Raw genomic sequence first — 13937 nt, 5'->3', positions numbered from 1 at the left:
GTTTGAATTTATTCATTATAATTATTGTACAAAATGGTATAAGAATGCAAACATTAAGATCTGTTCTGTTTAAATTGATTATAGTCTATTATCAATTCAGGTTAAGAAGCTAGTGTTGCTTGCTTCCTATTTTAAAGGCATTTATTTTTATACTCTAATAAAATGCAACAAAAAATGGGTTTGATTAATGTTGTCTTTTTTATTGCACGTTGGCAGCAGATTCCTGTGTAGCTTCAGATCTGAGTTGTCTTATTAGTAAGCCTCATTTATACTTTTGTAGCAACACTATTTTTATATAATGGCAAAGAAAGGGTTCAGAGTCTTTTCTTTTTGTCCTGTGTCATGTGGCAGCACTGCCACAAGTTCCTCTTCAGAGAGGGTCTTCAGTACAGGTGGCAATATCGTCCCCTGCCTGCGCTCATCTCTGAAACCAGACCATGTAAACAGGCTGGTGTTTCTTGCAACAAATCTTTAAGAGATGACATGAGCAGCCCTACCAGCATTTGCCATGGTGCCAAACATTTTTATTTGGTCTTAAATTGTAGTTCAACGTTTATTTCCTGTTACTTCTGGACCATGACGGTGGGCCAGCCTTCAACGTTTAACTGAGTGGAATATGTTGAATATGTTGAACCAAAATGTTGGCTATATGTTAAGGAGTTTTCAGTAGGTTGTGACAGTGCACTGCAACATGTTTGATTTCATTTATTTTGGTCTAATTTATTTTTATTTATCATATTAATATATGTTTAGTATGGTTTTGGAAGTGCGCTCCAACATATTTGTTGATCTTGTTTATTGGTAAAATATTATTTGTTTTAAAGTTCAATAAATGGTCAATGAATAATCGTCAAAATAATCGTGATATCAATTATTGACCCAAATGATTTTTGCCATAATCGCACAGCCCTAATTTATGGTGTACATTGGAATGATCCACATTCAGGGGTGTTTCTGTATCTTCCTGCCTGTGTTCATGACATCAGCTGCTCACAACCAATGGCCCCTTGCAGGATTAATCAAGTTGTTGATTGATTGATGCACTGTGGTTTAAAGTGATGTTTGCTAACGTGTGTGTGTGTGTGTGTGTGTGTGTGTGTGTGTGTGTGTGTGTGTGTGTGTGTGTGTGTGTGTGTGTGTGTGTGTGTGTGTGTGTGTGTGTGTGTGTGTGTGTGTGTGTGTGTGTGTGTGTGTGTGTGTGTGTGTGTGTGTGTGTGTGTGTGTGTGTGTGTGTGTGTGTGTGTGTGTGTGTGTGTGTGTGTGTGTGTGTGTGTGTGTGTGTGTGTGTGTGTGTGTGTGTGTGCAGAAGCTCATCCTGCAGAAGGCCTTCAGCTCCCAGCAGCTGGTCCACATCACGGTCATCAACCTGTTCGAGCTCCATCACCTCAGAGAGCTGCCGTCTGAAGAAGGGGAGCCGAGCTGCAGCGAGCAGCCAATCAGCTGGTTCCAACTGCTGGGGCTCTTCAGTGAGAGACACACACACACACAGGGCTTCTTAACATTCAATAAACTATGAATGTGTCATACCCACTTAACGGGAAGAAACTCAGCTAACTGACGATATTAACCATTTTTAGCTAAACGAAACATAAGGGTAATAACAAACGCTCTGAATTAGCCCTGAGCGAAAAAATGCTAACACACTTAGCACAGAACTCACGGTAAAATACCCTTATTACTTATCGGATCCGCACAAATAAGATATCGATTATCAAGCTGAGATTCCACAGATTCCAGACATATAAGTATCATCACTGAGCGATCAGAACTCGCGGCAGGAGAAGCTAACCCAGACATCACACCACGTAGCTTTACGGAGCAAACACGGGACATTGTCTCACCTTTTGCTGTTTCTGATCAAAAGTCATGTTCAATGGCATCAAAACGATAGAAACGCTGCTGAAGGTTCATCCAATGTGTCTGTCACTTTGAATGATATCTGATAATCCATCTTCATATTTATGTCAATAACAGACTTTTCATATCAAGCTGCTACGATAGCTACTAGAGTGTATGACAGCTTCCTGTTTTGGGCATTCTGGCTACGCAGCACTCATTCACCAATGAGCAATGTTTAGATGGATTTTAGGAACCTCCCCTCGATTCTATTGGCTCTAAAGGTTAAAAATAGATGTCAATCATCAAAATCGACCAATGGGGGCCAGAGAAATGGAAAATGCAGCCAAATGACCCCAGAAGTGGGTTTTTTTCAAAGTTCAAATTTCACTTGTTTTGCATCAATCTTGATACAGGGTACTTATTATATGTTACATCATGACTGATTCTCACCTGTCTGACTTCCTGCCTGTCTTCCTGTCTGTCTTCCTGTCTGTCTTCCTGCCTGTCTTCCTGCCTGTCTTCCTGCCTGTCTTCCTGTCTGTCTTCCTGCCTGTCTTCCTGTCTGTCTTCCTGCCTGTCTTCCTGCCTGTCTTCCTGCCTGTCTTCCTGTCTGTCTTCCTGCCTGTCTTCCTGCCTGTCTTCCTGTCTGTCTTCCTGTCTGTCTTCCTGCCTGTCTTCCTGCCTGTCTTCCTGTCTGTCTTCCTGCCTGTCTTCCTGTCTGTCTTCCTGTCTGTCTTCCTGTCTGACTTCCTGCCTGTCTTCCTGCCTGTCTTCCTGCCTGTCTTCCTGCCTGTCTTCCTGTCTGTCTTCCTGCCTGACTTCCTGCCTGTCTTCCTGTCTGACTTCCTGTCTGACTTCCTGCCTGTCTTCCTGTCTGTCTTCCTGCCTGTCTTCCTGTCTGTCTTCCTGTCTGTCTTCCTGTCTGACTTCCTGTCTGACTTCCTGCCTGTCTTCCTGTCTGTCTTCCTGTCTGTCTTCCTGCCTGTCTTCCTGTCTGTCTTCCTGCCTGTCTGGCTTCCTGTCTGACTTCCTCCCTGTCTTCCTGCCTGTCTTCCTGTCTGACTTCCTGTCTGTCTTCCTGCCTGTCTGTCTTCCTGCCTGTCTTCCTGTCTGTCTTCCTGCCTGTCTGGCTTCCTGTCTGTCTTCCGGTCTGACTTCCTGTCTGTCTTCCTGTCTGTCTTCCTGCCTGTCTTCCTGCCTGTCTGACTTCCTGTCTGTCTTCCTGCCTGTCTTCCTGTCTGTCTTCCTGCCTGTCTGGCTTCCTGTCTGTCTTCCGGTCTGACTTCCTGCCTGTCTTCCTGTCTGACTTCCTGTCTGTCTTCCTGTCCTCCTCAGTGTCCTTCCTGGGCGTCATGTGCAGCCGAGCTCTGCTCAACAAGAGTCGTGGGGAGGAGATAATGGGCGAATGTCCTCTTCCCGCCATCAAAGTGTCTCTTGATTGGCTCAGGCTGAGACCCAGCGTCTTCCACGAGGCCGCCGTCGACCAGAGGACGCAGTGAGTTTCTGTTTAATCACCCCCTCTCTGTGTGGGAGTAGGTCTGAGACGCAAGGAAACCATGCGAAGAGAGAGGAAGCGAGAAACGGTGTTTTAAGAGCAATGTGACGTCGTTTCCTCGGAGCGTCACACTGTGTGTGTCCGTCAGGAGTCACGCTGTGTGTGTGTGTGTCCGTCAGGCGTCACGCTGTGTGTGTCGTCAGGAGTCACGCTGTGTGTGTGTGTCCGTCAGGCGTCACGCTGTGTGTGTCGTCAGGAGTCACGCTGTGTGTGTGTGTCCGTCAGGCGTCACGCTGTGTGTGTCGTCAGGAGTCACGCTGTGTGTGTGTCCGTCAGGAGTCGCGCTGTGTGTGTCCGTCAGGAGTCGCGCTGTGTGTGTCCGTCAGGAGTCGCGCTGTGTGTGTCCGTCAGGAGTCACGCTGTGTGTGTGTGTCCGTCAGGAGTCGCGCTGTGTGTGTCCGTCAGGAGTCGCGCTGTGTGTGTCTGTCAGGAGTCGCGCTGTGTGTGTCCGTCAGGAGTCGCGCTGTGTGTGTGTGTCCTGTGTGTGTGTGTCCTTGTGGAGCCTCATTGAGCTGTGAGTGTCACTCCATCACAGAGAGGGAGTGGGTGGGGAGAGGTTTGGAATTGGGCCTTACGGTGTGGCTGCTTCTTCCCCTCCGAACAGGAAGTGTAACTCCTCTTCCTCTCTCTCAGTATCTGGCCCTGGCTCGTCTCCATCCTCAACAGTTTCCAGCCCAAAGAGGACGACGTGACCTGCCCCTCAGGTACCACACACACACCTTCAAACTGCCTTAAACATGTTGTTATGTTTGTTTTCACCAAGAGGCACATTGCTGGATGATATATTCATTTAGTAGACCAATAGTCAAGAAAGCAAAACCCAACATTGTGATTAAATATATTAATAATAAATGTATATTTACATAAACCCAAGGACGCTCACACAGAAAACCAGCCACAGCGCTACGATGAATAATGAAACACAATCAGTGTCTCCCCTCCCATTGTCTCAACGGAGCCCCCCCTGAAATTCAAGGTGTTAAAAAAACAAAATTATAATTCTTTTTTTTATTTTTATTTGTGTATATATATGGCACCAAATTGCAAATAATCTATATCTACTGTCACTTTTCACATTGAACATGTGCTCCTTTATTAAATAAACTAAACGCTTTCATTTTAAGTTGTGAGTTTAGTGTTTTTGACCCTAAGAAACACTGATGCATTAATCAATAACCCCCCCCCCCGCTCAGGCAGCACCCCCCCCCGCTCAGGCAGCAACCCCCCAAAGCAGTAAACCTAGGGGAAACACTGATAATGATATGGTGGTACTGAAGGTGTGTTTGTTTCCTCCACAGTGACGCCCCTGCCGGAGGAGTTTGAGCTGCAGGGTTTCCTGGCTCTGCGTCCCGCTCTCAGGTAATACACTAATCAATCGTGTGTGTGTGTGTGTGTTACCTGGGTGTTCATGTAAGGAGTTTCCTGGGTGTGTGTGTGTGTGTGTGTGTGTGACCTGGGTGTTCAGGTGAGGAGTTTCCTGGGTGTGTGTGTGTGTGTGTGTGACCTGGGTGTTCATGTGAGGAGTTTCCTGGGTGTGTGTGTGACCTGGGTGTTCAGGTGAGGAGTTTCCTGGGTGTGTGTGTGTGTGTGACCTGAGTGTTCAGGTGAGGAGTTTCCTGGGTGTGTGTGTGTTACCTGGGTGTTCATGTGAGGAGTTTCCTGTGTGTGTGTGTGTGTGTGTGTGTGTGTGTGTGTGTGTGTGTGTGTGTGTGTGTGTGTGTGTGTGTGTGTGTGTGTGTGTGTGTGTGTGTGTGTGTGTGTGTGTGTGTGTGTGTGTGTGTGTGTGTGTGTGTGTGTGTGTGTGTGTGTGTGTGTGTGTGTGTGTGTGTGTGTGTGTGTGTGTGTGTGTGTGTGTGTGTGTGTGTGTGTGTGTGTGTGTGTGTGTGTGTGTCCTGGGTGTTCATGTGAGGAGTTTCCTGGGTGTGTGTGTGTTACCTGGTTGTTAATGTATGCTGCTGCTTCAGGTCCCTGGACTTCACTAAAGGACATCAAGGAATCCTGGTGGACCGGGACGGGCTGCCGCTGCAGACCCGCCACCAGAGGCTCATCAGCCTGGGGAAGTGGGTCGCTGACAACCAGCCGGGGTGAGAGAGACCCTCTTTATTCACACACTGATAAACAATCATAACTCAGAGTGCAGGGAGGCAGTATCTCCCTCGTCCAATGGGATTCCTCTATCTGATTTTAGATTATGTCAGAAAATAATCTCAAACGTTTATGATACTAACACCACTTTGGCCCAGCAGCACCCTATGGCACACGCAGTGAATAACACCCGATGGTGCTGTAGTTCCTTTATAGCCCAACTTTAGCCACCTTTAGCTTAGCGGTGGTGACGTGAAGTCATGTGACCGTGCTGTAGTTCCTTTATAGCCCAACATTAGCCTCCTTTAGCTTAGCGGTGGTGACGTGAAGTCATGTGACCGTGCTGTAGTTCCTTTATAGCCCAACGTTAGCCTCCTTTAGCTTAGCGGTGGTGACGTGAAGTCATGTGACCGTGCTGTAGTTCCTTTATAGCCCAACATTAGCCTCCTTTAGCTTAGCAGTGGTGACGTGAAGTCATGTGACCGTGCTGTAGTTCCTTTATAGCCCAACATTAGCCTCCTTTAGCTTAGCGGTGTGATATGAAGTCATGTGACCGTGTTGTAGTTCCTTTATAGCCCAACGTTAGCCTCCTTTATCTTAGCGGTGGTGGCGTGAAGTCATGTTACCGTGCTGTAGTTCCTTTATAGCCCAACGTTAGCCTTCTTTAGCTTAGCGGTGGTGACGTGAAGTCATGTGACCGTGCTGTAGTTCCTTTATAGCCCAACGTTAGCCTCCTTTAGCTTAGCGGTGGTGACGTGAAGTCATGTGACCGTGCTGTAGTTCCTTTATAGCCCAACATTAGCCTCCTTTAGCTTAGCGGTGGTGACGTGAAGTCATGTGACCGTGCTGTAGTTCCTTTATAGCCCAACATTAGCCTCCTTTAGCTTAGCGGTGGTGACGTGAAGTCATGTGACCGTGCTGTAGTTCCTTTATAGCCCAACGTTAGTCTCCTTTAGCTTAGCGGTGGTGACGTAAAGTCATGTGACCGTGCTGTAGTTCCTTTATAGCCCAACATTAGCCTCCTTTAGCTTAGCGGTGGTGACGTGAAGTCATGTGACCGTGCTTTAGTTCCTTTATAGCCCAACATTAGCCTCCTTTAGCTTAGCGGTGGTGACGTGAAGTCATGTGACCGTGCTGTAGTTCCTTTATAGCCCAACATTAGCCTCCTTTAGCTTAGCGGTGGTGACGTGAAGTCATGTGACCGTGCTGTAGTTCCTGTATAGCCCAACATTAGCCTCCTTTAGCTTAGCGATGGTGACGTGAAGTGATGTGACCGTGCTGTAGTTCCTTTATAGCCCAACGTTGGCCTCCTTTAGCTTAGCGGTGGTGACGTGAAGTCATGTGACCGTGTTGTAGTTCCTTTATAGCCCAACGTTAGCCTCCTTTAGCTTAGCGGTGGTGACGTGAAGTCATGTGACCGTGCTGTAGTTCCTTTATAGCCCAACATTAGCCTCATTTAGCTTAGCGGTGGTGACGTGAAGTCATGTGACCGTGCTGTAGTTCCTGTATAGCCCAACATTAGCCTCCTTTAGCTTAGCGATGGTGACGTGAAGTCATGTGACCGTGCTGTAGTTCCTTTATAGCCCAACGTTGGCCTCCTTTAGCTTAGCGGTGGTGACGTGAAGTCATGTGACCGTGCTGTAGTTCCTTTATAGCCCAACGTTAGCCTCCTTTAGCTTAGCGGTGGTGACGTGAAGTCATGTGACCGTGCTGTAGTTCCTTTATAGCCCAACGTTAGCCTCCTTTAGCTTAGCGGTGGTGACGTGAAGTCATGTGACCGTGCTGTAGTTCCTTTATAGCCCAACGTTAGCCTCTTTTAGCGTAGCGGTGGTGACGTGAAGTCATGTGACCGTGCTGTAGTTCCTTTATAGACTGAATAACACCCAATGGTGACCGCTTAAAGCCTGATGACATTGCATTAAACTTGCCTCCTCTCTGCAGTTTGATCCAGTGCAGCGTGAGTGAAGATGGTCTCCTCCTCTTCATCACCGATATCCCCGAGCAGGCCATCGAGGAGCCGCTGGAGAAAGAGAAGGAGGTGCCGGTTCTTCAGGAGTCGTCTAACGCCGAGCAGCAGCCAAACGACGGGTCAGGGAACTCCGGTTTGAAGTCTGTGCTCTCAGCGGGGAAGACGCAGAGCTCGTGGCCTGACGGCGGAGAACGGCCCGTCGTCACCTTCAAGGAAAACATCAAACCCCGAGAGCCGAGTCGCAGTCAGCAGCTGAAGGACAGCGGGAAGGAGAGGCGAGACTTCAACAAGGGGAACGGGGCTGCTGCTGGGAAAACAGAGCCCAAGAGAGAGAGAGACGGCAAGAGGAAGAGCGAGATGAAGAAAGCCCCGCACGAGAAAACAGCCGACGCCGGGAAACAGGTGCTCACACTCTTACATTAAGTCTTACACTACCTTTCACAAGTTAGGGAGGTTCCAACACGTCCTGGAAACCTTCAGGGGATACGAGTAAACGCAGAAAGGAAATATCAAGAGCAACATTGAGGATTCACTTTTGGTTTAAAGGTCTCCTATCACTTTTTTGTGTCCCCGGTGTGTCACTGTGTGTCCCCCATGTGTCCCCGGTGTGTCACCGTGTGTCCCCGGTGTGTCCCCGTGTGTCACCGTGTCCCCCCGGTGTGTCACCATGTGTCCCCGGTGTGTCACCATGTGTGTCACCGTGTGTCCCCGGTATGTCACCATGTGTCACCATGTGTCGCCGGTGTGTCACCGTGTGTCCCCGGGGTATCACCGGTATGTCACCATGTGTCACGGTGTGTCCCCGGTGTGTCACCATGTGTCCCGGTATGTCCCCGGTGTGTCACCATGTGTCCCCGGTGTGTCACCATGTGTCCCCGGTGTGTCCCCGGTGTGTCACCATGTGTCCCCGGTGTGTCACCATGTGTCCCCGGTGTGTCACCATGTGTCCCCGGTGTGTCACCATGTGTCCCCGGTATGTCCCCGGTGTGTCACCATGTGTCCCCGGTATGTCCCCGGTGTGTCACCATGTGTCCCCGGTATGTCCCCGGTGTGTCACCATGTGTCCCCGGTGTGTCCCCGGTGTGTCACCATGTGTCCCCGGTGTGTCACCATGTGTCCCCGGTGTGTCACCATGTGTCCCCGGTATGTCCCCGGTGTGTCACCATGTGTCCCCGGTATGTCCCCGGTGTGTCACCATGTGTCACCGTGTCCCCCCGGTGTGTCACCGTGTCCCCCCGGTGTGTCACCATGTGTCCCCGGTGTGTCACCATGTGTCCCCGGTGTGTCACCATGTGTCCCCGGTGTGTCACCATGTGTCCCCGGTATGTCCCCGGTGTGTCACCATGTGTCCCCGGTGTGTCCCCGGTGTGTCCCCGTGTGTCACCGTGTCCCCCCGGTGTGTCACCATGTGTCCCCGGTGTGTCACCATGTGTGTCACCGTTTGTCCCCGGTATGTCACCATGTGTCACCATGTGTCCCCGGTGTGTCACCGTGTGTCCCCGGGGTATCACCGGTATGTCACCATGTGTCACGGTGTGTCCCCGGTGTGTCACCATGTGTCCCGGTATGTCCCCGGTGTGTCACCATGTGTCCCCGGTGTGTCACCATGTGTCCCCGGTGTGTCCCCGGTGTGTCACCATGTGTCCCCGGTGTGTCACCATGTGTCCCCGGTGTGTCACCATGTGTCCCCGGTGTGTCACCATGTGTCCCCGGTGTGTCACCATGTGTCCCCGGTGTGTCCACCATGTGTCCCCGGTGTGTCCCCGGTGTGTCACCATGTGTCCCCGGTATGTCCCCGGTGTGTCACCATGTGTCCCCGGTATGTCCCCGGTGTGTCACCATGTGTCCCCGGTGTGTCCCCGGTGTGTCACCATGTGTCCCCGTGTGTCCCCGGTATGTCCCCGGTGTGTCACCATGTGTCCCCGGTGTGTCCCCGGTGTGTCACCATGTGTCCCCGGTGTGTCACCATGTGTCCCCCGGTATGTCCCCGGTGTGTCACCATGTGTCCCCGGTATGTCCCCGGTGTGTCACCATGTGTCACCGTGTCCCCCCGGTGTGTCACCATGTGTCCCCGGTGTGTCACCATGTGTCCCCGGTGTGTCACCATGTGTCCCCGGTGTGTCCCCGGTGTGTCACCATGTGTCCCCGGTATGTCACCATGTGTCCCCGGTGTGTCCCCGGTGTGTCACCATGTGTCCCCGGTATGTCCCCGGTGTGTCACCATGTGTCCCCGGTATGTCCCCGGTGTGTCACCATGTGTCTCCGGTGTGTCACCATGTGTCCCTGGTGTGTCCCTGTGTCTCCCCGTGTGTCAGGAGACTCTCAAAGAGTCAGAAATAAACCCTCTCTCTTTTCCTCCGTACCCACATCTCTAAAAACGGGGAACAACGGAGCTGATCCAGATTTGCATGACGACATTACTAAAATGTGGGCGGGCTTTAAACCCACGGGCCAATCATAAACGTTGCTCTCAGAAACTCCTGCAGGAAACAACATATTTTAAGTCCCTCCTTTTTTACATTTTGTGAAAAGAAGGCAAATTGTTGAGTATAAAGTTGACATTTGGAAAATAAATGTTAAAGTAAAAATGTAGAACATTTTGAGAATTAAGTCAAAATTAAGAAAGTCCCAAGAAAAAAGTTAGAAAGTCGAGATTTTGAGAAAAAAGTCAGAATTTTGAGAAAAGACTACGAATTTTGAGATTTTATTATTTATATTTTGAGACAAATAAGATGTTTTGTGCATTCCTCCTGTGATTTACTCTGTATGTTTAACTATATATCAGAAACGTTGCTGTCAGAAACAATGAGACGTGTTCTGGAAGTAATATGGTCTGTGTTTACATTAGCATGCTAACACTCAGAGCTAACCTGTACTGGAGAGAGTGTGTGTGAAGAAGCAGGAAATCAAAAGGAAGTCACCTTGTGGTAAACCTGAGAGAGAGAAAGAGTTTGAGCTCCATCCTGTTTCAGAGAGAATCCTTGATGTGGTTTGGAACATGATGTGGAGTTTCATCACGGCAGCATTTAGCTGAGTTATGAGTGTACCTCTGCCTGTCCTCTAGCTGTCCTCTAACTGTCCTCTGCCTGTCCTCTAACTGTCCTCTGCCTGTCCTCTAACTGTCCTCTAACTGTCCTCTAACTGTCCTCTGCCTGTCCTCTGCCTGTCCTCTAACTGTCCTCTAACTGTCCTCTAGCTGTCCTCTAACTGTCCTCTGCCTGTCCTCTAACTGTCCTCTGCCTGTCCTCTAACTGTCCTCTGCCTGTCCTCTAACTGTCCTCTGCCTGTCCTCTGCCTGTCCTCTAACTGTCTTCTGCCTGTCCCCTGCCTGTCCTCTAACTGTCCTCTGCCTGTCCTCTGCCTATCCTCTAACTGTCCTCTGCCTGTCCTCTAACTGTCCTCTGCCTGTCCTCTAACTGTCCTCTGCCTGTCCTCTGCCTGTCCTCTAACTGTCTTCTGCCTGTCCCCTGCCTGTCCTCTAACTGTCCTCTGCCTGTCCTCTGCCTATCCTCTAACTGTCCTCTGCCTGTCCCCTGCCTGTCCTCTAACTGTCTTCTGCCTGTCCTCTGCCTGTCCTCTAACTGTCCTCTGCCTGTCCTCTAACTGTCCTCTGCCTGTCCTCTGCCTGTCCTCTAACTGTCCTCTGCCTGTCCTCTAACTGTCCTCTGCCTGTCCTCTAACTGTCCTCTGCCTGTCCTTTAACTGTCCTCTGCCTGTCCTCTGCCTATCCTCTAACTGTCCTCTGCCTGTCCTCTAACTGTCCTCTAACTGTCCTCTGCCTGTCCTCTAACTGTCCTCTAACTGTCCTCTGCCTGTCCTCTAACTGTCCTCTAACTGTCCTCTAACTGTCCTCTAACTGTCCTCTGCCTGTCCTCTAACTGTCCTCTAACTGTCCTCTGCCTATCCTCTAACTGTCCTCTGCCTGTCCTCTAACTGTCCTCTAACTGTCCTCTGCCTGTCCTCTAACTGTCTCACTGTCCTAACTGTCCTCTAACTGTCCTCTAACTCTTGCCTGTCCTCTAACTGTCCTGTCCTCTGCCTGTCCTCTAACTGTCCTCTAACTGTCCTCTGCCTGTCCTCTAACTGTCCTCTGCCTGTCCTCTAACTGTCCTCTGCCTGTCCTCTAACTGTCCTCTAACTGTCCTCTGCCTGTCCTCTAACTGTCCTCTAACTGTCCTCTGCCTGTCCTCTAACTGTCCTCTAACTGTCCTCTGCCTGTCCTCTAACTGTCCTCTAACTGTCCTCTGCACTGCTGCTGCTCTAACTGTTGTGATTTCTGTCGGCCATGTTTTCAGGTGAAGGCTCAGACAGAGCTGAGGAAGACTCCAGTGTCCGAGGCCAAGAAGACACCTGTCACTCAAACTCAGACCCAGACCCAGACTCAGTTCATCCCCATCCACCATCCAGGAGCCTTTCCCCCCCTACCCAGCAGACCTGGTACACACACACACACACACACACACACACACACACTGTCTCACACACACACACACACACACACACACACACACACACACACACACACACACACAGTGACCTAATTGTAATACACGTGTTAAAGGATGTTGAATATAACCGTAATAGTACCAACATTAACACTCCTCTCCCCTGCAGGTTTCCCCCCCTCTGCCTATGTGATCCCCCCCCCGGTGGGCTTCCCTGGTCTGCAGGTGAACCCCGGCTTCACCTTCTCCTCCGGGGTCTCCGTGCCCCCCTTCCTGCAGGCGGGGGTGCTCAGCCAGCAGGGGGTCCAGGGGGGTGGGAAGCCGTCTCACATCCCCTACAGCCAGCAGAGACCCTCAGGACCCCCTCAGGGACCAGGAGCCTCGGGGGGGCAACAGCAGCTGCAGGTCCAGGCCATGAACCAGAACCACCAGCAGCAGCAGAGCCCCACCAAACCAGGGGGGCAGCAGATGGGGAAGAGCCCCCCCCACCACCCAGGGCTGCAGCAGGTCAGTGAGATCAGTCATACAGTGAAGCACATTAAGTGCAGTTCAATGTCTGCGTCTCAACAGTGTGTGTGTGTGTGTGTGTGTGTGTGTGTGTGTGTGTGTGTGTGTGCTGTGTGTGTGTGTGTGTGTGTGTGTGTGTGTGTGTGTGTGTGTGTGTGTGTGTGTGTGTGTGTGTGTGTGTGTGTGTGTGATGTGTGTGTGTGTGTGTGTGTGTGGTGTGTGTGTGTGTGTGTGTGTGTGTGTGTGTGTGTGTGTGTGTGTGTGTGTGTGTGTGTGGTGTGTGTGTGTGTGTGTGTGTGTGTGTGTGTGTGTGTGTGTGTGTGTGTGTGTGTGTGTGTGTGTGTGTGTGTGTGTGTGTGTGTGTGTGTGTGTGTGTGTGTGTGTGTGTGTGTGTGTGTGTGTGTGTGTGTGTGTGTGTGTGTGTGCAGTACATGCAGGAGCAGCCGGCTCAGATGTGGTCTCAGGCCCAGGCGGCGCTCCAGAATCTGTCTCCGATGCAGATGTCCATGAAGCAGCAGCCGCCCCCCCCAGCAGGGCTTCTACATGACCCCCGACCCCCTGAAGATGTACGAGCACCAGCTGCAGTCCCCCGCCTCCATGGACAAGAAGATGAAGTTCCCCAGCGTGAAGATGCAGGACTTCTACTGGGAGCCGTCCTACAGGATGGGAGAGGGGCTGGCAGTGATGGCCGACCGCATGAAGAGGGCCCCGCCGGGGGGGATGTGCTCCGAGCAGGAGGGCCAACAGGGGCCCCGCGGACCCCCGTTTGAGGTGAGTCCGTCTCCTCTATAGAGCGGTGCAGTGATGAGTCAGCATTTCTCCACTTCCTGTTCCCTGGTCTCAGAGCCAATGGGATCTCTCCATAGGAGTTAGGAAAGTATCTGAACTAAGGTCTGAGGTTGAGACACATTGAAGAGACGGATCACGTTTTGTTCTAGGACATTAAATCATCAGCAGTGACCCCTCTGGTGATTTCTGAAGAGTGGACGTGTCTGAGAAACGGTGGTTGTTACCAAGTGGCTGAACAGGACTACAGAAGTCGTGGAGGCCGTTGTACGTCATTACGCCGAACACGTGAACACTCCTCTGAGTTAGTTTCTGTTCTGCTTGAGAGCAAGTCCCTGCCTCCTGCAGACTGTTCAAACAAACGCTTCAACTCGTTCCATCTAGAGTCTGTGTGTTTGAATCTGGATCTGAAGTTGGCGTGACGTTGAAGTCGTGCTGCTGGACTCGCCTGTAGCTCCTTTATAGCAGGGGGGTCAAACTCAATTTCATCACGGCCACATCAGCATTATGGTGGCACTCAAAGAGCCGGTTGTAATTTTAAGAATATATAAAAATACATATATATATATATAATATATATAAAATAATGTATTCTATTACATCATTGCCTCTGCATTGGATTATTATCTGATAGGGTAATCACTTCATAATTAAGTTTGTCTGAAAGCAGAAGTCTGGGGCAAATCATTGCAAGTCTCTTCAGAACGCCACAAAATGATTTAAAAAGAAAAGCCACATTCTGGAAAACAAA

General features: G+C 50.5%; 1 protein-coding gene across 1 annotated transcript in view; it reads left to right on the top strand.

The window, feature by feature from the left end:
* Nucleotides 1-13937, top strand: part of LOC117559551 (protein SMG7-like) — a gene marked incomplete at its 5' end in the record, with an annotated part of 41414 nt that overhangs the window by 14018 nt on the left and 13459 nt on the right. Inside the window, 10 exon segments of the mRNA XM_034236346.1 lie at nt 1307-1466; nt 3175-3334; nt 4028-4098; nt 4693-4753; nt 5359-5478; nt 7421-7850; nt 11744-11885; nt 12063-12400; nt 12829-12914; nt 12916-13171. Of these exon segments, the coding sequence (XP_034092237.1) occupies nt 1307-1466; nt 3175-3334; nt 4028-4098; nt 4693-4753; nt 5359-5478; nt 7421-7850; nt 11744-11885; nt 12063-12400; nt 12829-12914; nt 12916-13171 (1824 nt within the window).

The sequence above is a fragment of the Gymnodraco acuticeps genome, unplaced genomic scaffold (assembly GCF_902827175.1).
Source record: "Gymnodraco acuticeps unplaced genomic scaffold, fGymAcu1.1, whole genome shotgun sequence".
Classification (NCBI taxonomy): Eukaryota; Metazoa; Chordata; class Actinopteri; order Perciformes; family Bathydraconidae; genus Gymnodraco; species Gymnodraco acuticeps.
The sequence above is the reverse complement of the archived record's forward strand: the minus strand, read 5'-3'. Positions and strand labels throughout refer to the sequence as shown.